At 45.5% G+C, this 26459-nt stretch overlaps 1 protein-coding gene across 4 annotated transcripts in view; it reads right to left on the reverse strand.

The window, feature by feature from the left end:
* Positions 1-26459, reverse strand: part of PTPRG (protein tyrosine phosphatase receptor type G) — a 680787-nt gene that overhangs the window by 82933 nt on the left and 571395 nt on the right. For all 4 annotated transcript variants that reach the window (XM_014868697.3, XM_070493516.1, XM_014868696.3 and 1 more), the window contains exons 9-12: positions 24553-24737; positions 21090-21198; positions 15346-15395; positions 12762-13542 (exon numbers count right to left, since the gene is read on the reverse strand). In XM_014868697.3, the coding sequence (XP_014724183.2) occupies positions 12762-13542; positions 15346-15395; positions 21090-21198; positions 24553-24737 (1125 nt within the window). The remainder of the gene's footprint in view (positions 1-12761; positions 13543-15345; positions 15396-21089; positions 21199-24552; positions 24738-26459) is intronic.

Genomic DNA, 26459 nt, shown 5'->3' on the forward strand with positions numbered 1-26459 from the left:
TACTCACCCGAAACCTCTGAAAACGAGCCTTGGCCAAAACAGTCCCTCACACAGGTGTCTCTACACAGTCGTTGGAAATACCAGCTCTGCGGCATTTCTGCCATCCAAAAACCAGGAACAGTGGCCACTCCAGAATCTCTGGGCCTTAAGAGTGACGGTCTAGTTGTGAGGGTCAATGGCATATTACATTGTCCCTGAAATCCCACATGTTGGTGATTATGTCTGACCCTGCCTCCTCTCCCACAAGGTGAGGGTTTGAAGTTTTCATCAGATTCTCAGAGAGCTCCAGGACTCAGAAAAGACTGTGAAGCGCCAATAGGTACTCCTTATGGTCGAGGAGAGAATGAAGTTCTGCAGAGGGTGAGGGGCTCAAAGTCACAGCCAGCCTGGGGCTGGGCGAGGCTGTTCCAGGACTGAGCTCTTTCTCTAAGGTTTCACGGTGCTTGCTGAGAATTTTTTTTGGGGGGTGGGGCGGGGGAAGGGGAGTCAACCCCATCTGAAATCCCATGGTGGACAGTCCCCAAGTGGCACTTTCTGTGGAGGAGGTGCCAGGTTGGCAACAACCTGCAGTGTGAATGAGAGACCTAAGGAAATTGTTCCGACAGCAGTTTGACTTCGACCTTGACTAATGGCAAACAGTAGGATTTGCCCGGGTCTTTTACATAAAAATCAGGAAAAAATATCAGTGTTCCTGGATTTCCATGTGGGGCATGATAAAAGTTGACTTCAAATTCACAGTATTGCTTTGTCTTCATGGTACCAAGAGCCTGGAATTTAATTCCATCTCCACATGACCACATGAACACTGCTCCTGTCACGGTCCTGAGGAATTCCTCACTGCCCTCAGGAAGAGCAGGGCCCTCCATGATGGGCCTTCCTCCCACCCCATCATCTCCCGCCGCTCCCCTCCTTGTCTTCCAGCCACACCCAGCCAACCAGTGAGCACACTGGGCCACAGTCCCACCTCTCTCCCTTCATCCCTGCTGATCCCATCACCAGGCATGCCTTTCCCAGCCAGCCTTCAGAAGATCTTATTGATCCCTCCACCCTGGTTCAGGTGCTACCTTCTCTGTGAGGCCTCCCCAAGCCCTGAGTCTGTGCTATCTCTGGAGGGCAGAGGAGAATTAAGATCACAGGTTGACATCCTGGCTCTGCCACTTTCTGCATGACCTTTAACCAATAACTTAAACCAGCTGGGCCTGGAGTTCTTCATCTATAAAGTGGGATAAAAGAACTTACTTCATAGGAGCCGAGGGAAAATTTAATGACAAGATGCACATAGAATGCTAAGAAGTGTGCCTAGCATTAAGCAAATCCTGAGTAAATACGATCATCACCATCATTGTTGTCGCTGTCATCTCATTGCTCTTATTGCACACCTCACACTCAATGATAACAGCTCTTTTATTATGGTAAGGTCCCCAAAGGTAGGGCTGGTTTCTGTTGGTCCACGGAAGAACAGTAATAAAGCTCTGCCTCCTACTAGCTGTGCAACTCTGGGCAAGTTACTTAACCTTTCTTCTTTGTTTTTTCAATTGTATGTGTGTGTATATATATATTTAAAGATTGGCACCTGAGCTAACATCTGTTGCCAATCTACTTCTTCTTCTCCTCCTCCTCCCCAAAGCCCCCTAGTACACAGTTGTATATCCTAGCTGTGAGTGCTTCTGGCTCTGCTATATGGGACGCCACCTCAGCATGGCCTGATGAGTGGTGCCATGTCTGTGCCTACGATCCAAACTGGAGAAACCACGGGCCGCCGAAGTGGAGCACATGAACTTCACCACTCGGCCTGGGGCCAGCCTCTACCTAAACTTTCTGTGCCTCGGTTTCCTCATCTGTACATGGAGATAATAATATTGCCTACTGCACTGTAGGGGTGTGAGGATTAAATGAGTTAGTACATCTAAAACACTTAGAGTGTTGCCTGGCACCCATAAGCACCTGGTTAATGTTATCAATTGTGATTACCATCATCACCATCCCCATCCCCCTCATCCCTAACATCATCACCACTGTCACCACCACCCTCTTCCTCATCAACACCCTAGCAAAGCACCAGGCGGATGGTGAGTGCTCACTGGCTGCTGCTGAATCTCAGTCCCCCGGTAATATCTGAGTGCGTAAGTGGCCATCACACAGAACCACAGGCGTGCTGGGCATTAGCACTGGAGGCTGCCTGTGATGACATGGCTACTGAAGAGCCAGAACCTCAAAGTTTGCCCCAAGACAAGACCACAACACATTTCTTGCCGTCCTTCAGAAGAAACACTTGTCCTGCTGTCCGACTCAGTCTGAGACGCAGCAGGCCCTCAAAGGAGGAAGTGCAATAAAACAGCAAACAAGTAGGAACACATAACACGCCACCGGGGCTGAGCAGACACTGTCCTCCTCCTGTGCCTTCAGTCCCCCGACCATCTTTCAGAGACTGGGACACACTATAAACTTTTCAGAGCAGCCAAGGCAGTGGGTCACAAGGCTACAATCCTGCACTTCGGAGCAGACACATGTGACTACAAATTCTGGCTCGGGCTTTTCTAGCTGTGTGACTTCGGGTAAATGCCTGCCTGTCTCTGAGCCTCCGGTCCCTCCTCTATTAAAGGGAGATGGATGAGAACACTCACTTCTCAGTGGAGTGATGAGAATTAAATGAGATAATCTGTGTGAAGCAGATTGTGTAAATTATGGCTACATAATCTACCAGGCCGGATGCAAAATGAAATCATGCAGCTCCTCATTCAAAAATTAGTAAAGAGTTTCAAGATGGTGGCAGCAGAGCATGAAGGCAGCACAGGGCCTTCGAAGCCCAGCACCCTGTGTGACCACATGGGTCACATGCTCACGAAGCTGGCCCTGGCCAGGCAAGCATTCAGCACAGGGCCTGACACAGAGGCAGCGTCCAGGGAGTGTTCATCCTACTCCTCCTTTCAATGGAACCAAGCGACAGTGCTGACAGTGTGATAAAATTAGACGCTACCAACTGTTAGGAGCAGCTCACTTGTATTCAGGGCCTCACTTGTAAAGCCAGCTGCCTCCTGAAAGGACAAGCAGAACATGGCTGCACAGTCACTGGAAGGTTTGCTTCCCTCCATGATGCTCAAATCCTGATGCCAGGCCAAGTACAGGACCTCTGGGTCAATGCAGCTCCTCCTCATGGCCATCTCTGATTTGCCCGGATAGCCTGGTTTTCCCAGCAGGACCAGCCCTTCGATTCCTGCCTACCATGGGTTACGTGAACTGGCAGCCCACAGATGTGTCTGGCTTGGTAGCCCTCCCCTCATAATTATTATTAAATCGTGAGTTAGCTGCCAACATTTAATAAGCAATGGAGTTCACATAAAAATCAGGAATGGAATCTTCTATTGGAAATGTTCAAGGTTGGCAATGCAGGCCTGAATTCCCACAAGGAATACTCTTCAGACAGGGCATGCCTTATTACATTGCCACAGTCCTCACTGCTCCCTAATGTCATACACTAGACCTGCTTTCCTCACCCCTGACTCCTGCTGCCAGCTCACTCTAGCCAGTCTAATTTCAGTCTGAAGGATGGCACTCTGACCCACAAAATTAGCAGAACAATACTAATTTAGGTCTTTTAAAAAGGCCTCATAATCAAAAGCAAAAATCATGATTTAATTACTCCTGAGGAGGATTCTGAAATCACAAACTGGCTCAAGAGAAGAGGCTTTTTTTGTACAAGGCAGCTTTTCCCAATTCAACATTTATTTTTGAAGAGATTTTATATTTTCCAACCAATTAGAAATTAACCAGGCTGTTTGCTCCATCTATACAATGTGGGCCATTCCCCTCAGTGAACCTGGACCTTTTTCATACTCTTTCCGGAGCTGCATCTTGATAATCTGTATGTAACAGGATGGAAATGGGAAGAGGATATCAACTTACATGCCTGCCCCTCTCCCCCCATGGATGTGATGTGTGCATGAAGGCGCGAAGAGGATCAGAAGATGCGAGGCCAGCCAGGGCCGGGACTCAGAGAACGAGCCTGCGTCAGAATGTCTTCCAGACGAAACCTGGAGCAGGAGGCTAACTACCGTCTCTGAGCATTTGCAGGAGGGAGGTGAGGTTGAACGACCTCCCCACTGCTTTCCTCACCCAGCTTGTAGTTCAGCATCCAGCAGAATCTGAGTAAAGTGCCTCCATTCTGCTCTTTAAAAAAAATTAAAAAAATAAAAAAACAGAAAAGAAAAACAGTTTTCAGTGGCATATGTCATCACTGAATTAATGCTGTTTGCCTTTTACTGGCTTGGCTCTCATCCCAGTAGAAGCAAATAAAAACGGAGTACAATGTACTGTAAATGCTACAGGCAGGGATACATGAGATGGACCCATCTGAAACGCTTCCTACTCCACAGGAAGGGCTCCGCTCCTGATGCCGGACAAGAAGCCCGATGCTGTCAAGATTAAACTGAGCTTGGATCCGAGAGGCCACTACGAGGAGTATCTCCACTTTTCAAGAAAGATCAAGAGAAGGACAATCTGTACCCTCGTAAATCTACAGCCTGGTTCCATCTCTGGAATTTGTTCCGAGTAACGCCACTCATTCAAAACCACTCACATCCGTGAATTAAGGCGGCTGCTTTTAAAAGAATGGTGGTAAAAAAACACATACAATTTACCATCTTAACCATTTCTAAGAGTACAGTTCAGTAGTGTCAAGTGTATTCACACAGTTGTGCGACCAATCTCCAAAATCTGTTTTTCATCTGCAAAATGAAATTCAATACCCATTAAGCAACTCCCCATCCCCCTCCTCCCTGCCCCTGGCAACTGCCATTCCACTTCCTGTCTCTATGACGTTGACTACCCTAGGCAGCTCATAGAAGTGGAATCATATTTGTCTTTTTGTGGCTGGCTTATTTCACTTAGCATAACGTCCTCAGTGTTCACTCATGCTGTACCATGTGTCAGAATGCCCTTCCTTTTTAAGGCCAAATAATATTCCATTGTGTGTTTATACCACATTCTGTTTATCTATTCATCTGTCAATGGACATTAGGGTTGTTTCCACCCCTTGGCTATTGTGAATGCTGCTGCTATGAACATGACTGTACAAATCTCTCTTCAAGACTCTGCTTTCAATTCTTTTGGGTACATACCCAGGAGTGGGATTGCTGGATCACACGGTGGTGCTATTTTTAACTTTTTGAGGAACCACTGTACTGTTTTCCATGGCGGCTGTGCCATTTTACATTCCCACCAACAGTGCACAAGGGTTCCAATTTCTCCACATCCTCACCAACACTTGTTATTTTCTGTTTTGTTTCGTTTTTCGGTTTTTGATGGTAGCCCCCCAGTGGGTGTGAAGTGAAAAGGCAGCTGCTTTTTTACAGAGCCACAAAATTTGCCTTTAGTTTCTGGAGCACTGACATTATCTAAACCCCTGTTGCAGAGACAGGAGTGATAGTTACAAATGCATATATTCTCCTGCAGTGGGACACTGGTCTCATGTTCCTATTACCACGTCTGAGCTGGATCGGAACATCCATCCATCTGTATGTGTTTCCATCTGTATCACCACCTGGAGTTCTTGTGACTAAGCACCACTTCACACAGAGCCCACTTCCTCAGACTCAAACAACGAAACAACAGTCCATCATGTCTATTCCAATTAGGCGCTGGAAAATGGAGGGCGCTTGATAAAGCCCAATTTAATTCCAAGCCCCATAAACATAGCCAGTCCTGACCTACCAAACCACCACCATAGACACTTCATTGCAACATCACATGGCTCTCCCATCAGTTGGGACATAAGCTGTATACTGCCTTACATCAAATACGCCACCCCTTACAACCTGAATTCCTGACTCCAGCCTCTGGCAACCAGCTCTTCTCACTGGGGTCTGGTTTCCCACAAGCAGAGATATTCAATCTGTCATACTTTGAAGATCACTCAGTGGGGGACAGAAACTTCCAAGGACCCAGATACCTTCTGGGAGGAAACGAAAGCACACTGGTGCTGAATAACCCTTTCTAGCCACCCCAAGCTAGTTGCTACTGACACCCAGGAAGATGACAGCCAAACACAGGGTGGCAGAATTAGATAGAAAACTCTCCCAAAAAAGAAACCCAACCAGCTAAACTAGTCTTGGCTGAAAACTGCTTCTGGTCATCCCTACAGGCACCTGGGGTAATTTGTTTTAAATAAAGCCTGCTACATTGTTCCCCACCAGCATACACTCCAGCTGGGTATCGCAGTCATGACCTCTACTCTGTCTTCATGAACCCGTACTACTGCTTATTTTCGTCCTTAAATTAACTACTAGTTTTTTCCTCAAGTAAATGTCTTTGAAAAGGAAACTTTATATTAATACCATAAATCAGAGTTTCTCAACCTTGACATTATGGACATTTTGGACCGGGTAGCTCTGTTGTGGGAGCTAGCCAGTGCACTGTAGGAAGTTTAGCAGCATCCTTGGTCTCTACCCACTAGATGCCAGCAGCAGCCCCTTCCCCAGTCATGACAATCAAAAATGTTTCCAGGGGCCGGCCCTGTGGCCGAGTGGTTAGCTTCACACTCTCTGCTTCAGTGGCCCAGGGTTCGCTGGTTCAGATCCTGGGTGCAGACCTATGTACCACTCATTAGGCCATGCTGTGGTGGCATCCCACATAGAGGAACTAGAATGACTTGCAACTAGGATATACAACTATGTACTGGGGCTTTGAGGAAAAGAAAAAAAAGAGGAAGATTGGTAACAGATGTTATCTCAGGGCCAATCTTCATCACCCCTGCCCACCATCTTCCCCAAAAAAATATTTCCAGATATTGCCAAAAGTCCCTGTGGGAAGAAGGGGAAATCATCTCCAGCTGAGAACTTCTGCCATAAATGGAAAACTGGCATCTTTTTTTTTTTTTGTGAGGAAGATTAGCCCTGAGCTAACTGCTGCCAATCCTCCTCTTCTTTCTGAGGAAGACTGGTCCTGAGTTAACATCTGTGCCCATCTTCCTCTACTTTATATGTGGGACGCCTACCACAGCATGGCTTGACAAGCAGTGCCATGTCCGTACCCGGGATCTGAACCAGTGAACCCCAAGCCGCCAAAGCAGAATGTGCACACTTAACTGCTACACCACTGGGCCAGCCCCTGGCATCTTTTTAAAAGCACACATTGACTGACATATTCACTTAATTATATTTCATCTGAAATCATCTCGTGTTGCCCACTCAGGGAATAAGCCCCAAAGCCAGGAGGGAGGCAGCACCGTGTGGGATGGACTTCCCTGGATGGCAGAGTCAGGGCCGGTGTTTAAGTCCCATATTCCCACGTGCTTGTTGCCAGAACATGTTCCTTAACCTTCTGAGCCTCAGTTTCCTTCCTGGCCTGATGGCAGCAATGTCAGCACAGCCCTCACAGGGCTGCTGTGGGACAGTGACATCACAGCCTGGCCTTTAGCACAGGCAGCACCAGCAGGGAACAAATGTTAACCAGTGATGTTATTGTTTCTATAATCAAAGGTTTTCAAGCTGGGTTCCTCTGGGTTTGAGGGTTCCAAAGAGGTACCTCCGGGTTTTCCCAGATGACTGGGGTGGCTGGAGCTGAGCGCTCTCCATGCTGGCTGAGAGCAGAACAGCAGCCCCAGGTCTCTGACCAGCTCTGTCCACTCTTAGCTCGGGGGCCGGGCAAAAGCAGGCCATGGGCTGGGTTCGGCGTGGAGGGTGTAGTGTGCTGACTCCTGAATGGTCCCTTTTGCACCTGACCCAGACGAGGCAGCCGGTCAGCTTTCAGTAAATGAGTGTTTATATACTGGAGTTCTGAGCAAGATTCAATCTGAAAAAGGAGTTTCCCTGATTTAAGGAAACAGAAAACCCCAGCACTAACTGATGAGTTTGTAGACTATGCCCACCCTGAAGTGCTTCTGCTAGGACATGCTGTGCTGCACAGCACTCCAAAAGCATCTTATTGCATCAGTTGGTAACACCACGTTCAGGCTGTGGCACCCGAGCGAGGGACCGTGTCAGGTCTCCGGGCAGCACATATCCAGCTGAGGGCTTCACACTACACAGACGTGAGCAAAAGGCTTGGTGAGAGAAAGAGCGACCGCACAGAAGCCTCTAATCCTTCTAAATAAGCTTCCAGGGCAGCTGCAACTACAGCAATCAACTCTACAGTGGAGGCCAAGCACCAGCGGCTCCTGCCTACCCGGAAAAGGGGTGAGTTTAGTTTGGCACATGTGCAAAAATAAAACAAAACAACATAAAAGCTATTTAAAATTTGAACTCACTTAAAAATTGGGGGAATCTGCACAAAGACCTAGCTTTCTGGCTTATTAGGCACTCTCACTGGCAACAATCAGTTGGAACTGAGTGAAGTGGCCTTCTTTAGAAAGAACACATGTTCTCGAGTTTGCTGCAGTCCTCACTGCTCCCTACTGTCTAACACCTGCTCCTTTCTCTCATTGATATTACCTGATTTTTGTATGTGTCTGAGTTTGCCACTTCTCCTATAGAAGGATACCCCTCTTCTCCTCTGCAAGTTAATGCTAAAGCTACTACTCATAAGACTTGAAGAGATGTTATCAAAGGAATTTAGACAAGCCTTTTGCAGATGCTGGCAAAATATAACATAGTTCGTAATTTTAACCATTATTGCTTTTTGGGGTCAGCCCCAGTGGCCTAGTGGTTAAGTTCAGCATGCTCCACTTCAGCAGCCTGAGTTTGGTTCCTGGGCGCAGACCTACACTGCTCAGTTGGTGGTCATGCTGTGCTGGTGGCCCATGTACTAAAAAAAAAAAATAGAGGAAGACTGGCATGGATGCTAGCTTTGGGTGAATCTTCCTCAGCAAAAAAAACAAAACAAAACAAAAAATCCCAAAAAGACACTATTGCTTTTTTTCAAAGAGATTATCCATTAAAATATTGTTTTTATTTAATTTTCTTTCTTTTTTTTTTTTTGAGGATGTTTAGCCCTGAGCTAACGTCTGCCGCCAATCCTTCTCTTTTTGCTGAGGAAGACTGGCCCTGAGCTAACATCTGTGCCCATCTTCCTCTATTTTATGAAGGATGCCTGCCACAGCATGGCTTTCCAAGTGGTGCGTAGGTCCACACCCGGGATCTGAACCCATGAACCCTGGGCCACTGGAACGGAATGTGCAAACTTAACCACTGCACCACTGGGCCAGCCCTTTGTTTTTACTTAATGTGAAGAAAAAATAAATGTGGAACAGATTTAAACAAATGTACATCCAAAGTCTTTTAGTTAAGTCACCACTTACATTAAAATGATGGTGATTTCATTTAAAAAATAAACACCAAGCTGCAGAGGCAGCCAGCAGAAAGGATGGGGTGAATGGAAGAGAAGCGAGACCTTGGGGATCAAGGACTGATGAGTTTGTGGGTTTACCCTCAAGTTACTCACATCCTTTATGAACTAATAGACACACACATACGTTTGCCTAAACAAGGGGTTGGCAAATGACAGCATGCAGATCAAATCAGGCCCATTGCCTGTTTTTGTAAACAGAGTTTTACAGGAACTCAATCACATCTGCTCATTTATGTCCTGTCTCTGGCTGCCTTTGTGCTACATGGCAGAGTTCAGTAATCGCAACAAAGACCTACGACCCACAAAGCTGAAAACACTTAACTATCTGGCCCTTCGCGGAAAAAGTGCCAATCACTGTGAATCCGAATTGCCTGAAATTTTAAAGGAAGATCCCTCTTTGCTTCAGGAAGAAGTGAGCCTTCCCACTGAGATGAAGGTGGTGAGGGAGATGCTCCGATTTACCAGTGCTGGGGACGGACCGGAGTTCCTAGAGGTCATTTTTAATGCCAGCTCACTGGGAACCATAGTCTTCGCGTGCTTTTTCATGTCTACGGATGACTGCAAAAGAAAGACCTGCTAGGGCCCTCCTCGCTGTTATGATTATGTGGTCTTTGGGCTACAAACGGTTCCTCATCCCTTGTCACTGACAAGGATGACTTCATTTTTCTGCACCTCCTTCTGCACTAAGTGCCACAGTTATCCCCACTTTACAGACACGGACGCTGAGCAAAGCCTGGCCTGAGGACCCTGAGTGAATAAGGGGCAGAGTCTACTGGGGTGATCTGACTCCAAAAGCTACTCTGCCAAGATCGCAGACACACACTGCCTGACGTTGAAGCTGGAGACCTGCACACCCATACCTGGAGTTTCAGATCCCCAAGGTTTATCATCTGTTTCTTCTCCTTTTCCCTGGAATCTGATTCCAATCCCAGTGACTCATTTCTTCTTAGCTGGAACATGCCCCAGGTCCTCACTCCTCCAGTCTCTCAAGCTGTAAACACTCCCAACCTAAGCTCTTAGTCATATTTTTCGGGAGTGTAGGCAAAGAAATGTTTCAGAGGAGCAGGCTGTGAATACTACTTCTCCAGAGCCCTTAGTCCAGAGGCTGAACCACTCAAGCTCGAAAATCAATTCCAAGTCCACCACCTGTCTTTGGACAAACCACACTGGACCACGCCACCATTGCTATCACCTCCCAACTGGGCTTCCTGTGTCCGCTCTTGCCTCCCCTGTATAATCTCCACACAGAGGCCCGAGTCATTTTTCAAAGAAGCTAATCAGATGAGTAAGTCTCCTGCTGAAATCTACCACTGGTTTTCCTTTTCAATTAGAATCAAATCCTCAGCACGGCTGACCAGCCCTTGATCTGAGCCCTGCCTGTGTCTGAACTCATCCCTTCTCTCTCCTCCTGACTCTATGGTCCAGACACACTGGCCTTGTCATGGCTCCTTGACTCATCCAAATTAATCCCCACTTCAGGGTCTCTGGACCTGCTGTTCCTGTAGCCTAGAATGCTCTTCCATGGATCTTTGCATGGCTAGCTCCTTCCTACCACTTGGGTCTCTGCTCAGATTTCAGACTTTGACACTCAATGCTACACCATCCCCAACCCCAACTCTAGCACTTACCACTATTTGAAGTTATGTATTTGTTTACTGGAATATTCTCAAGATCCTCCACTAGAAAGCAAACCCTAGGAGAGCAGAAGCCTGTCTGATCTATGTTCTATTCCCAAGGCCTGGTCCAGTGGCTGGTACAAAGTGGGTACTCCATAAATATTTCTTTAAAATCTTCAAATGCAAGACATTCAACTTTTTCATCGCAATTCCTAGAGGGAATGTCCCTGTTTATGCAGGAGCAGCTTCAAAGAGCTCACGAGCGGCCCGATATTTCCTTCACTCAATTCCACAGACGGCTACTCTGCACCTTTTCCTGAAACAGGACAAGCTGAGCGACACCCACAGGAAACCCGTACTTCAAAACTGCGTCCATACCAGCTTTAGGAGAATGGAATTCAAAACATGAAAATTTATTCTAAGTTGTATCTTAACATACGAGATCTCAGCTTTAGATGAATTTTAATGTTTACAAGTGCAAAAGCAAATAAATATTTACCAGTTGCTTTTTTTTTTTTGCACTCTTATAACTCCACAACAGCTTAGATGCAAAAAAAATTGTTGCTAAACATCTTGTAGTCTGGCAAAAGGAAGAATTTCTTATTAAGAAAACCCCTCACAATAGTAACATACCCCTCACGCTCAAGGCTCCCTTGCAGAAACTATCAGGACGGTTCATTAAGATTGGAGCATACGAGAGAACAACAACATTGCCACTGGTCACGGTGACGGGGATCATGTCCTCACAGCAGAGGCCACACCAGCCATGCTCCAGTCTCACCATCTATAAACTGGGTAGTTCACACAGCAAATGGGGCTCTAGGATGCAAGCCCTATTTCTCGGGCTAGGACCAAGGACTAACACCAGTTCTTCCCATGGAGTCTCTCATCCTCATGGTTTTAACGTAAAGGTCACTTCCCAAGAGTGGCCTTTCTTAGTTAAGGTAGGTCCCTGCTCTCCTCACTGTTCTCTCTGTCAGCAGCCTGTTTATTTCCTCTATTGCCATTTCAAAAGCTCCCACTTTAGTCAGCGACTTTTCTGGCTTGCCAGCTAACTTGCTTGCTTTCTAAAGTTCCTGCTTCCTAACTTCCTGGCATGCGCTCCACCCAGCTGCCATCATCTCTGTCTTCTCCTTCATCCTGGGAGCTCCAAGAGGCAGGGACCAAACTTACCTGGGTTAGCACCCAGCCCAGTGCCTGGCACCAAACAGGCAGGCCATAAATATAGGCACTGAATATGTGAATAAGGTATGAAACTTAATGAATAAACTTCTTAAGATCAAGTCTTTTTGGTTTATTTATTTGACTGTATGGCTGAAGTCCTTGGAATTATTCTGAGGCAAGCAGATTTTGCCAGGAAACAAATATCAAAGCAAGACTTGGTCCAGGGCCCAGTCCTGTGGCTGAGTGGTTGGGTTCACGTGCTCCGCTTCAGGGCCCCAGGGTTTCCCTGGTTCAGATCCTGGGCACGGACATGGCACCGTTCATCAAGCCATGCTGAGGCAGCGTCCCACATGCTACAACTAGAAGGACCGGCAACTAAAAAATAGTACAACTATGTACTGGGGGGATTTGGGGAGAAAAAGCAGAAAGAAAAAAAAGAAGATTGGCAACAGTTGATAGCTAAGATGCCAATCTCTAAAAAAAAAAAAAAAAATGACTTGGTCCAGCAACAATAAGAGAGTGGATTATCCTTATTGGAACAGAATAGAGAGAGAGAGACACACACACACACATCTTTTATACCAGGGGCACAGACAATTCCGGGAATATTAAGCACTTTCTGGATCTTCACCCCGTACCCCAATTTTCTCAGACTATTCACAGCAGCATGGAGCCTCCAATGAGGAGCGGGCCACTTACCTGGATTAACAGTGATAAATTTGCTATCCTCGGAAAACCGGTCCCCTCGGGACATAGGCTTTTTGGATGGCATTTCCGGCCACTTGGGATCACTCCCTTCATAACGTTCCTCTGGGACTGTGGGGGGCACTTGGGTGGAGGTGACGGAGTCAGAGTCCAGGCCAGGGTGGGCACCCCTCTCGCCATCGGGCTGGTCCGTGGGGAGGGCAGTGTGGTCTGGCTCGTGCCCAGGTATAGTCTGATGCCCACCCTCCTCGGCACTTCTACTGGGCGACGAGGGGGTGGGGGTGGGCTCCGTCTGGTTGCGTTCCTGGGTGGCGTGGGTCACCCCGCTCTTCTCCTTCTTCTCGGAGTCCTTCTCCCCCTCCTCCTCATGCTCCCGCTCCCCGTCCTCACTCTCGCTTTTCTCATCCTTCTCCCCTTCCTCGGCACCCTCACCATCCTTGGTCGGTGCTGAATCGCCATCGGATCCTGGAGAAGCCAAGGCCTCTGTTGTGGCCAAGACCGGCCTGACGGCCTGTTTGCTGGTAGAGGCAGCTGTGGGGAGGCGCGTGGGCCACACTGTGCTGGGGAAGGAGGAGATGCCGCCGCCACTGAAGCCCAGGCCAGCAAGGAGCGTGCTGGTGACCACTGAGGCCACTGTCGCCTGACTGCCACTGGAGGAGGGGCCCATCCCAGTTGCCATGGAAACAAATGAGAAAGGGATGCCAGAGGATGTCCAGGTAGAAGACCCCGAGCTGATGGGGGCCATATCAGCTGAAGAGGCAGGAGACGCTGTGGGCTTGAAAGGGTCACCCGGGAAGGTTGGGGGAAGGGATAGAGAAAGAGAAAGCAGAGAAGAGTCGGTCATTAGGATTGGGAACGAGGCCCTGGTTATGACCCTCAAAGGTTTCTATGTCTTTTATTTAACTCATGGGGTTTCCCAAAGCTGACATCAGGTGATCCATGGATAAGCATGGCTAGACTTAAGCGTTTACAATTACTTTGAGTGCATTAAAATTTTTAACTCGAGTATCAAACCCAACTTTTCACTGATAATGCTCAGGAGGGGGCTAAATGGCAAAAAAACGTAGAAGCATTAAAGTTGGCTGAAAGACAAATACCAAATAGGTAATAAATTGGCAATATCAGATGGTCAACTGTTCTGGGGGTGACGCCAAAGGAGGCAGGGGCCCTGGCTTTGTTAGGTATCACTGGCACTGGTGGAGGATACACAGCACTTACGTCTAGAAAAGCCCTCAAGGATCTGGCTCCACCATCTGAAAGTGAGGCAGTGGATGGACAGAGGCGGGAAGTAGCCTGCCATGTCTGCAGGCGCCTGGTCAGAGGCAAGCGGCACACTCTGCACTGTAAGCTCTGGGAAGTGGCTGACAGCCCTGCATCTGCACGTTGGGCCCTGCACAGCTGCTGTACCTTTCAGAGTCTCTGGGCTCATCACGGCAAAATCTCTGCCCATGTAGAGGATGACAACCAGAGTCCCTTTAACAACTGCCAACTACGTGCCAAGGCTCTCCACACTACCCTGGAGGCACGCGTGATCATCCCCCATTTTGAAGGTGAGGAAACTGAGGCACAGAGATGTTTGGGGCAGAGGCAGGGACGCCTGTGTCCAAGCTCACCCTCCTAAACCTGGGCTCAATTGTGGGACTGTATTTACAACAGGATCTCAGGGAAACAAGAAGTGATGCTCTGAGTTATTAGTTTAATTTTAGTTCTTACAACTTGACGGACAGAATCCAGAATTCCATCCCATCATTTAAACAGTTCAAAACAATAGATTTCACAACTTTATCATCAAGTTCTACTTTGAAAACTTTGTAGATCCAGGGTGATCCAGTTAGCAAATGTTGAGTTCTGAAGTTAGTTAATGAAATGCCAGATGCCACGTAAGATAAGGCACTCGAGACGGGGCGTCAGGAGGCCTGGTCCTAAGTCAAGGCGCCCTCACTTGTTCTCTGGGTGATGCTGGGCACATTAACTTAAAATACTGCCCCTTGGTTTCCTCATCCATAAAATGGGAATAATAGTATCGGCAATTTTGTGGATTGCTGCCAGGAATGGATTACGTAATAAAGTAGTCGGTGCCTGAAACCCAGGAAATGCTTAGTAAATTTTTGGCTATTACCGTTATCACCAACACTGTGATTAATATTACGATTATTAGTTGCACTAGAAATGGGAAAACTTAGATATTAATTGAGGCTCCAGAAATTTGCAAATTGCTGTGACTTTGGGTAAACGACAACCTCTGAATTTTAGCATATGTCCAATAAAGGGCTTGGAGCCGACCTTTTGTACTCCTTTGCACTCCTACATCATACGATCCCACAGATAATAATTAAAGATCTGGGGAATTCTTATCTTGATGAAAAGTATACAGTATAACACTACTGCTTTAACTGTGTTGCATAGCTTGTTTGATAATGCACTGAGTTATAAAGAGTGAATAAGGTAATTTTTCTGTACATTAACCTCTTCACATTGAGCAGTTTAACAACATCATACTGCCACCTCGTGGTGACAGTTTTAACTGCATGCAAATTAACAATTTGCCACGACAAAGCAATTACCATTCTCTACTTACCACTCCTGTTTTAACAATTCTGGTCCCTTGGAATATTCGAGTGGTATTAGCTGAAAAACAAAGAAATGACATTGTAAACAATATAACGTTTTATTGTTGTTGTTCTGACGAGACTTTACTTATGGACAAGTTTGAATTACACAGAATTTTCACGTCAGGACATATTATTCCTCTTTAGATTTTTTCCCCCAATCATCTAAAAATGTAAAACCTCCTTAGCTCGTGAGTCATTAAAAAACATGCAGAGGGCTAGACTCGGCCTGTGGGCCATAGTTTGCTGACTTTTGTCCTAAGCTATTAAACTTAATATTTTTAAAAATTCTTATCGTTTTCTGTTTTATTGAGGTCAAACTTACATACAGCAAACCTTACGTATATAGTCCAATTAATTTTTACCTCTAAGCACCTGTGTGACTGCCACCCATACTGCACCCAGTGGCTTGCCTGTGACCTCATCCAGTCAATACCCAGCCCCCTTCCCAAAGGAAACCACCACCTGACCTCCGTCAGGGTTCTATCTATGTTTGAACTCCATCTAACTAGGATCACATTATTCCATTGTTCCTCTCTATTATCTTTTTAGTTATAATTTCTTACATGATGCTTTCAGTGATTATAATATGCATCCTAAACTTATTCTAGTTTACCTTAAATTAGTACTTTTACCACCTCCTAAAAATGTAACACTGGTACAATAATTTAACTCTATTTGCCCATCTCACCTTTTGGGTACTATCATATATTTTATTTATACTTAAGTTTTAAAACTCTATTATGCATTGCCATTATTGCTTTAAATGGTCAATTCTTTTATATTAACCCTACGTTACTCTTTCTGGCGTTCGCTACTTTCTGCAGTTCTGTTCCCCCATGTGTTATCATTATTAAACAAAATATCTTTAAAAACATGTTTAATTGTGGTAAAATACACACGACGTAAAACTTAACATCTTAACCACTTTTAAGCATACAGTTTAATAGTGTTAACTAAATTCACATTGTCGTGTTAACAGATCTCCAGAATGTTTTTATCTCGCAAAACTGAAACTCTGGACCCATTAAACAGGAACCCCCCATTTCCCGTCCCCCTGAGCCCCTGGCAACCACCCTTCTACTTTCCGTTTCTGTAAGTTTGACTACTCTACATAATTCATGAAAGTGGAATCACACATATTTGTCTTTTTGTAACTGGCTTATTTCACTTAGCATAATGAAGTATTCATCCATGCTGTACCCATGTGTCAGAATTTCCTGCCTTTTTAAGGCTGAATAATCAATCTTCCATTGTATGGATAGACCACATTTCGTTCACCCCTTCATTGTCAATGGACACCTGGGTTGCTTCCACCTTTTTGCTATTGTGAATAATGCTAATAACAAGGAAAAAACATATCAAATTGCTTCTTTGTGGTTATCTCAAAAAAACAATAGTGCTATATAAACTAAAAGTTTGCTTTCTATATATACATGGCACTGAAAAATTAGCAAAAAGTGCTAAATGCCAAAGTAACTAACATTATTGGACCTGATAGAGTTTCTATCTAAACCAGAAGTGGCAAGTGACGGACATACTTTTTTGTTTGGCCTGCAAGGTTTTTTAAAAAACTGAATTTAGGGCCAGCCCCAGTGGCCTAGTGGTTAAGTTTACGGTGCTCTGTTTCAGCAGCTCAGGTTTGGTTCCCAGGCACGGACCTACACCACTCATCTGTCAGTGGCCATGCTGTGGTGGCGGGCCCACATACCAAAAGAGGGAGATTGGCAGCAGATGTTAACTCAGGGTGAATCTTTCTCAGCAAAAAAAAGATGAAGATTGGCAACAGATGTTAGCCCAGGGTGAATCTTCCTCAGCAAAAAAAATAAACCTGAATTTGCTGCAAACATGGTAAACAGTACCTTTCACCTAAAAAAATCCCAATTTCCTGCTTATCCTGAAACATCACAATATTTGGCAAAACTGAGGTCACTCTCCTGTAGGGCGACATTTGGCCAGGGTGGAGTGTCCATCACCCACTTTTGGTGGGCACATCATTTCCCAGTGTTCATTTGTACATCTTCCCTGCCTGGCCCCAGGGGCACCTGAGTTTGCAACCCCTGACCTAACGATGTGTTTATTTTGCATAGTTGGAAAGTAAAACGCGTGAAGAACCAAATGTGGAGAACAGACAATCTAGAAGCCAACATAACCAGGTCAAACAAAGCAGCCAGGGAAGCAAATGGCTCCTGCCAGGGACTAAGTATAACCTCCCACCATCATTTAGTCACTCCAGGATCGATCCAGCACTGCCTCAGACAGGTATACACACCTCCCTTTGTTAAGACAGAAAGAAAGGTTTCCAGGAGACCCACTTCAGTGCCCTTTACACAGGGGCTCTAATTAAGGCCAACAAACTAAAGAGCCACTCCATCAGCATACCTGCTTTCCATTAATCTTGAACAACTCCCACTGGGCTCAGTTCTAGCTGTGGGGACTAGGAAGTTTCTACAGGACCTTTCAGATCAGGAGTGCTCCACCTGCGGTCCACACACCTCGTGGAATTCAGGCACAGGGAAAAAGTGACATCTGTGTCCTCACTAAGCACTCACTGAGAGGTTGCCCTTCCTTCCACTAGGAAGCAGGCCACAAACCTCAGCTGCATCACCAGGACCTGTGACTTTGTCTCTGAAATCAGGTATTTTCAAACTGCCTTAGAGTCATTGTAGCTATTTCAGGACATCATCTGTGTTCATCACTCCTCAGAAATCACAGTACTAACAGATCCACCACTTGTCATTTAATATCTTAATACAAAAGCGCCTATATTACTCCATTTCAAATTTGTTTTGTTTCAAATATTTTGACAACTGTATGTGAACATAATTGGTTTCTTCCCCTATGTATTTTACTGATTTATTTTAAACCATTCTGACAGAGAATCCATTGGCTTTGCCAGGCTGCCTAATGGGTCTGTGGCTCAAAGAAAAAGCTCAAGAACCCTTATTTCTCCATGACTATTGAGAATCGCCCTAGTAATCAATCTTTTTATCTGTTTATGGAAGACTGGGGGTTCAAGGTCATATTTACTCTCTGGGGGCGATCTGTTGCTGTGTACAAATGACTGGGTTTTAGAATAAGAAACTCGGACTCTGCTCAGTAGCCAATTGATATTTTTTGCAACTTAATGGAGCACCCTGAACATCATTTCTCCATCTGTAAAATAACACTGACATGACGAGCTGCCAGGAGGTCAGATGAAATAACTTCAGGGCAAATGCTCTGAGCCATTCTACAGACACTGCTTAGCATTATTATTGTTATTATATTTACCACAGGAAGGTAAATATAACATTTATGTTAGATAGAACACAAATATTATTATATTTACTATAATAATGTAACATTCCACGTGGCTCCCTCATGCTCCCAAACCAGACGTAAACTTACTGCTGGGGAACCTAATTATTCTGACCAAAGTGTCTGTGAAACTCTCTAAGCCTTTTTTCTTTCCCTTTTAAAACTTAAGTCCTAAGAGTTGATCAGTTTTATACACTGAGCTCTACTGCTCCTAAAGTCATACTTGGCTCACCGGAAAAGGTGTGCTAGCTTACCCGAAGATTTTGTTTTTACACCGCCCACTGGATGCCGTAGGGAAGATGCTAAAGTCCTTGCGGGAGCAGGGAAGGATCCATGCCCCTTTTTCAAGATACAGGGACAAATACCAACATATAAAATGAGTAAACTCATGTCCACCTATGAACAAAGAAAGTCTGCAGACAAAGGAGACACTGGCCATTTTCAACAAGTTCCTGTGATCAGACATTTAAAATATTCCGTGCTTGGAATTTATAGCTGACAAGGCCTTTTTGAATTACATTACATTACAAACATTTAATTTTTCAAAGTCTGTGCAGAAGCCAGCAAGCTCAGGGGCCTATTAATCAGGAAAGGCAGTTCTGCAGATTCCAGGCTCTTGGTCGGAGCACACGGCAGGCCTGATCGTGACTTACGTATCCAAAGTCCCAGGGCCCCGGCCTCAGCAAGTTCGCATTCTGGCGTCCCGTTCTCTCTCCCCTGGGCTGGCACAGGCCCGGCCTCGGCTTGCAGACCCTCCTCAACACAGGCAAAGGGGCCAATACATTCAGGGCACAGGTGGACACGGAGAGTGTGATTTATTTGTGAAAAAAATACAATCATGCTAATTTTTATTAGTTTAAATGAAAGAATGAGATAATGTGAACATCAGCAAAGAGTAGTTAAATGCTAAATACAAAATCGTAAAGCTAGAGGGGGCCTCGGAGGGAGTCTAGGCTGGAGGGCTTTTTACCCTGGGTTCATCATTTCTTATTTTTTATATCAAACCTAATACTAAGGGGATATTTATAGCTGGTATCAGGCATTATGCTAATTACTTCACATGCATCACCCCATGTCATTCAGGACCCCGTGAGGCTGGTATTACCAATACTACCACTTTTTGGACTGTGAAATTGCAGCTTAGAGAAGTTAATAAATATTCTCAGAGTTGCAGAAACACTAAATGGCAGCAGGACTCAAATTTGGAGCCCTCATTCCAGGGCCCCAGCTCTAAACCAGTACTTCTCAGGCTTCAACGGACATGCCAGTCACCTGCACTATCTGGTTAAACTCAGATTCCTGGCCCCACCCTCTGAGATTCTGAGGCAACTGGTCTGGGAGGAGCCTGTGAATGTGCGTTTCTCACAGGTTTCCAGACAATGCTGCTGCCACCAGTGCATGGCCTACAGGCTTTATAGGGCCTCTGAAGTTGTACAAAAAATTCCAGCACTTTCGAGGGAAAAGGTCCAAAGCCACCATCAGATATGTGATTCAAAAAGGGTAAGTACCATTGGCTGGTGTCTAGGTTTCTCTGGAACTAAGGATCCAAGAAGTGAAGAACCCTGTCAGGGAGGACCTCAGACTGGCAGACCCCAAGGCCCTAGTCCCTCCCTCCGTGCCTCTACGGTCCTAGTGTGTATCACATAACCAAGTCAGCAAACTATGGCCCATGGGCCAGCTGCCTATTTTTGTTAATAAAGTTTTTTTGGAACCAGGACCAAGATTAGATTGGGGCAAGTAAGACAGTGGATTCTGTCATTATTTAAAACTTTGATATTTTGTTCATGAACCTTTTATATTGATTTTGCTTTGAAAAAATATTCCATTAAAATATAATGTATCTTGATTACTGAGTTTTTTGGTGCTTCTTAAATTTTGCACTAAGGAGAATGCCTCTCTTGCCTCACTCTAGTCCTGGCTCTGGAACTTTCTACTAGACACTAAATCAGCAGGAATGTACATCTATTTCTCAAGAAGCTCAAGGATCCTGTAAGGGGCTTGTTTGTGTGGCTTGCAAGTTGGAAAGGTGTGCTTATCTGTTTGGGCTCTAGCTCTCAAGAGAACAGCTGACTGAATCACGCCAGACATCCAGAGACGATATTCCACAACACGACTAGGAGGTGATTTTGTGATCTGACACAGTGTTAGACAAACACTTGGCTCCCCAGAGTCGAAAAATAACAACAATAAAAAAAATAATCAACACTTTGTTCTTCTTCCCTACTTCTGGCCTATGAACCCCAACCTGAGAGACAGGCCTAAATTCCTGAGGCTTTTCAGGTGTGATCTAAAACCCTCACTGATTCTCAGGCTAGGCTCGCTTTCTTTTGTCCAAGCACCTTAACAGGAAAAAAGATAAAGCATAAAGAAGGCGGGACCCTCTAGGAGAGACAAGAAGGGAAGCTGGCCTTACCTTGAAAGAGCATCGTCTGGCTGAAGTCACTGCGCATGTCGTTCCGACACACAGCCTGGACACGGAACAGGTAAAGGCTATCAGGTGAGACATGGCTAATGGTGGCTTTCTGCAGGTGGAGAAAGAAAAGGCAGTGAGTTGGTCTGAAGGCCAGTGGACACGTACCTTCTAAAGGCAAACCTCAAGTACCATGAGTGTTACTTTTAGGTTTCTGGGCGCCACGGCAAAGCCTGGCAGACATGATGCTTCCTTGCTGAGCAAAGGCTCACTTTGAAAGGAAAGAGCATTCAGAAATAACCATGCCTGGGAATCTGCTTTCAACACTGAAATGTGTAGGATAACAGAAATAACAAAATTAGTTTTGACCCACGTTCTTGCCCATGGCTTGGAACATGTCTTGAGCCCTCTTTAGACTCAAAAGGCTTGGCCTTCTTTCCTAACTAGTATACCCTATAAACAATAACTATAAACCCTAGACAGCCTCTAGAATTATCAGGTGTACTGGATTTCCAGAGCCATGCAGAGTGTAGAACATCAACAACAAAACCTCTGTGTGTCTGTTTCTTTGCAGTTTAAAGGCCTTGCTGTAACATGGGGCATGATGCTAGGAAGAACACCTGAGAAGGGGTCAGATGACACAAGATCTAGCTTTGTCATCCCACTCACTAGCTGTGTGATTCTGAACCAGTTACTCAATGTCTTTTGGCCTCTGCTACCTTCAACTATTAAATGGGGTGAGTAATAGCTACCCCACAGGTTCTTGTGAGAGTTATATTACACAGGCGAGGCAAACCTTGTTCATAGGTAGTCCATATCACACAACAGAAAGAATGCCACTGCTCTAACCCAGAAGCCAGCAAGCTACAGCCCACAGGCCAAATCCGGCCCACTGTCTGTTTTTGTAAATAAAGTTTTACTGGCACACAGCCACACCCATTCATTTACATGCTGTCTGTGGCACCTCTCACCCTACAATGGCAGGATTGAGTAGTTGCCACAGAGACCCTATGGCCTGTAAGGCTAAAATATTTATTATCTGTTCTTTTCTAGAAAAAGTTTGCCAATCCTTGGTCAAACGTCACCAGCCATTTTCAGATCCCCAGTCCTCAAAGCTCTATTCCAAGAGCCTTTAAAATTGAGAAAATGGAAAAATACCTAAAAAGCAGGCAGCACTTGCTTCCTGAAGAAACCAACAAAAGCAACTGATTTTCAAAGACTTCCTAATGGCTGCAACGTCTCGTCATGGAAATGTGTATTCTGGGCCAAGCGCAGAAAGCAGCCCTGGGAGCTTAACCACTGAGTGGGTTTTCCCAGTGTAGCTATTGCAAACCTCTGACTGGGTATTAAAATGTTACTGTGGCTACACCTGCTGCTATTGTCTGGCAAAAGGATTCCTGGTGAGAGCAATAGGTTGGGGTCATGTTACTTTCCTTTAAGCCTCATTTCTCTCTTTTGGAAAAGGTAGGCAATAACACATTCCCCACAGGTTTGTAGTGAGGGTGTGGAAGAGGGATGTGAACCGCAAAATGCTACACCCATGTTTTAACTATTACTTTTAGGTTTCGGGGCCACAATAACCACAAGTTAGAGAGCAGCTGTGTTGCCATGAGTCAGCGCTCTTGACTTCCTGGGGAATTAAGAAAATTAATTTTGTGTGTCCCAAAAGAAAAGAATCACCCCTAGAAATTCTCATAAAAAAGAACTTGCTGTCAAAGCCTGTTTTTCTCTACAACTCTTTCTTTCTCTGAAACTAATTTATGCCTCATTCTCTAAAACTCTGACCCCGTCTTCTGTGCAGAGCAAAATCTTCGTTCCATCTAGGCAAGGATTTATTAGAATTCACTCCAAGCCAGTATCTATTCATCTTTGCATGTTTAATTATTTTCCACTTAGAACGAGAAACCACATAAGCGCCTAGATAGTTTCTGCTGATCAAGGCAAGCCATCTTTACTTCAGAAAGAGAAAATTCCTTCTGGACTTCCCACAGTGACAAGAGAAAGGTTAGAACACATCGTAACCTTGGGTGCCTTTCAATAGATTCCTCTCCGATTTCACGGAGCTCCTCATTCCCTAATGTGACCCAGATAACAATGTCTAGTGGGGAAATTGAAAATATAAATGGAAATGAAGTAAAAGAATCTTCATCTAAAGGAATACGAAAAGTATTATTCTGTAACTGATTGAATGGGCCCTGGGGACACTGTATTGGGAGAAAAAAAGTGATAACAGTCATTAAGGATCCCACTCGGTGCTAGTGCATTTTTCATGTGCATATACAATTATGGGTTTCATTATTCCAAAGCCTTCTTTTGATTAACAATAAATGCAAGGCTTTCAAACCCAAATGTGTCACTTTGAGTTTCTAGGCAAAGACTTAAAGACCAGTGCTTGTTGGAGGGTTCGCTTTTACAGGGGAAGAGAAGGCTTCTGCAAGCATCTGTTCTGAAGGCCTTGTTGGGTGTCAGCCACTAGACATGTGGGTACATTTTAAGATGAGATGCTGAACTGGGCATGTATAGCTCATAGTGAGATGATATATTATAGAGTCTACCAGTCTAAGAAGAGTGGTTAAAAATTACAGGGGTCCAGCAGGTGACGGGAATGTGAGCAGTAGATCAATGGGACAAAAGGGAGTGGTGCAGACTGCGGACAGCTGCTTGGTGGTGGTGACAGTAGTAGCAGTCAAGGAGGAGGAATAATTGTAATAATAACAGTTAGGACCTAGACAGTGCTTACTGTGTGCCAGGACTGTTGTACATTTCTATAACTTAGTTAATATTTACAGTATCAGATGAAAAGGGCTTCATGAAATCTTTCCGGGGTTTTCTGTTTGTTTTTGTTTGCTTGTTTGTTTTGTGAGGAAGATTGGCCATGAGCTAACATCTGTTGCCAATCTTCCTCTTTCTGCTTGAGGTAGATTGTCCCTGAGCTAACATCTGTGCCAATCTTCCTCTTTCTGCTTGAGGTAGACTGTCCCTGAGCTAATACCTGTGTCAGTCTTCCTCTATTTTGTATGTGGGATGCTGCCTCAGCATGGCTAATGAGCAGTGTGTAGGTCTGTGCCCGGGATCCAAACCCATGAACCCTGACGCACAGGGTTGCTGAAGCGAAGCATGTGAACTTAACCACTACACCACCAGGCCGGCCCCAGCTTTCTGGTTTTTTAAAAGTGGAAGAAAAAGCCTTCGTTTTGAAGGGCCCAACTAAAAAGAAATCAACTAGCTTTTTGAGGAGGTGTAGCTGGTGAGGTAATGGCAGGATGCAACCCAGACAGGCTCCAGCCACAGCTCACACTGCCATACTGGTAGCCGCTGCACCATACACAGCCCTCAGTAGGCAGCATGAGACTGGGATGACACACGCAAATCACACCAGGCAGGGCCTGGCAAAGAGACACAGCCGAGGGCCCTCTCATAACTGCCAGGGCAGCAGACACCCCGACTTGGGACAGAGAGGTGTTACCAAGTCTTTGTCGCTGTCCTTTGTAAACGTCTTCTCCTTTTCGTCCTCGTTCTTGGTCCAGCTGTAGGAGATCATGTAGTTCATGATGGGCGGGTGGTAGATGGTCTCTGGCTGGCTCCAGGACACCTGCAGCGCCGTCTGGTTCAGAGGCTGCACCTTCATGTGGATGGGCGGAGAGCTGCAAACTGAAGACACATTTGGCCAAACTCAGGGGGCTCCCAGCACAACACACCATTCAGTTGCCAGCCTTGTGTGCTTCAAGATTCCGACCTCCAAAAGTTGACATAATAATCTATTATGTCTATAATAGACTATTATGTCAACTTCCCCTCACCCACACTCCCTTCCCTAGATCCACCTACGGTTAACATTCTGCCACATGTGTTCTCCCTCCCATTCTCTCTTTCTACAGACACACATACACACACTCATGCACACACACACACACAATTTTTTTCTGCTAAGTCACCAAAAGCAAATTGCAGACATCCTGACACTTCACCCTTAAATACCCTGGCCTGCATCTCCTGAGAATAAGGACATCGTCCTGTATAATTCCAAGAGAGTGAATGTTTGTGTCTCCCCCAGATTCGCATGTTGAAACCTAATCCCCGGGGCCGGCTCCGTGGCCGAGTGGTTAAGTTCGTGTGCTCCGCTGCGGCGGCCCAGGGTTTGGATCCTGGGCACAGACATGGCATCGCTCGTCAGGCCACGTTGAGGCGGTGTCCCACACCCCACAACTAGAAGGACCTGCAACTAAGATATACAACTGTGTACGAGGTGGGGGTGGGGGGGGTTGGGGAGATAAAACAGAAAAATAAAAAAAGATTGGCAACACTTGTTAGCCCAGGTGCCAATCCTTAAGAAAAACAAAAAAACCTAATCCCCAATATCATGGTATCTGGACATGGAGCCTTTGGGAGGCAATTAGGTCACGAGGGTGAATCTCTTATAAAAGAGACCCCAGAGAGCTCCCTCCCCCTTTCTGCCACATGAAGTCACGGTGAGGAGATGACCGTCCAGGAACCAGCAATCGGGTTCTCACCAGACAGTGACCCTGCTGGCACCTTGACCTCGGACTTCCCAGCACCAAGGACTGTGAGAAATAAATTTCTTTTTTTTTTTTAAAAAAAAGATTGGCTCCTGATCTAACATCTGTTGTCAATCTTTTATTTATTTTTTTCTTCTTCTGCCCAAACCCCCCAGTACGTGATTGTATATTCTAGTTGTAGGTCCTTCTAGTTCTGCTGTGTGGGACCCGCCTCAGCATGGCCTGATGAGTGGTGCTAGGTCTGCGCCCAGGATATCCGAACAAGTGAAACCCTGGGCTGCTGAAGTAGAGCGTGCAAACTTAATCACTTGGCCACAGGGCCAGCCCCTGAGAAATAAATTTCTATTGTTTATAAGCCAGTTAGTATATGGTAATTTGTTATAACAGCCTGAGCTGACTAAAACAATAACCAAGATAGCATTATCATACATAAGAAAATAAACATTAATTCAATAATATTATCTGCTACATAGTCCACGTTCAGATTTTCCCAGTCATCTCCGAAAGACCACACAGAGCCATTTCCCTCGATCGCATGGTGCTTTTAGTTGTTATAATGCTTTAGCCTCTTTCAATTGAGCATAGTCATCTGGCCTTTCTTTCACGATAAATTTTTTGAAGAAGCCAGGCCATTTGACCTGTGGAGTGTCCCAACTAACTAAAATTGTAGATGAAATTTTATTATAAACAGATCGGAGTGCAAACAAATACAATTTAAAAGGATAGTCTAAATAATCTTAAAGCAAAGGTACAAGAAAGGCAAGGATGACTTTCTGTGGACCAGCGGTACCTCGTGTAACTATCCTGAAGGGGGCGGAAGGAAAAGTGAATGCGCCTTTGATTCCCTGTGGCTGGC

Source organism: Equus asinus, chromosome 21 (genome assembly GCF_041296235.1).
Source record: "Equus asinus isolate D_3611 breed Donkey chromosome 21, EquAss-T2T_v2, whole genome shotgun sequence".
Taxonomy (NCBI): Eukaryota; Metazoa; Chordata; class Mammalia; order Perissodactyla; family Equidae; genus Equus; species Equus asinus.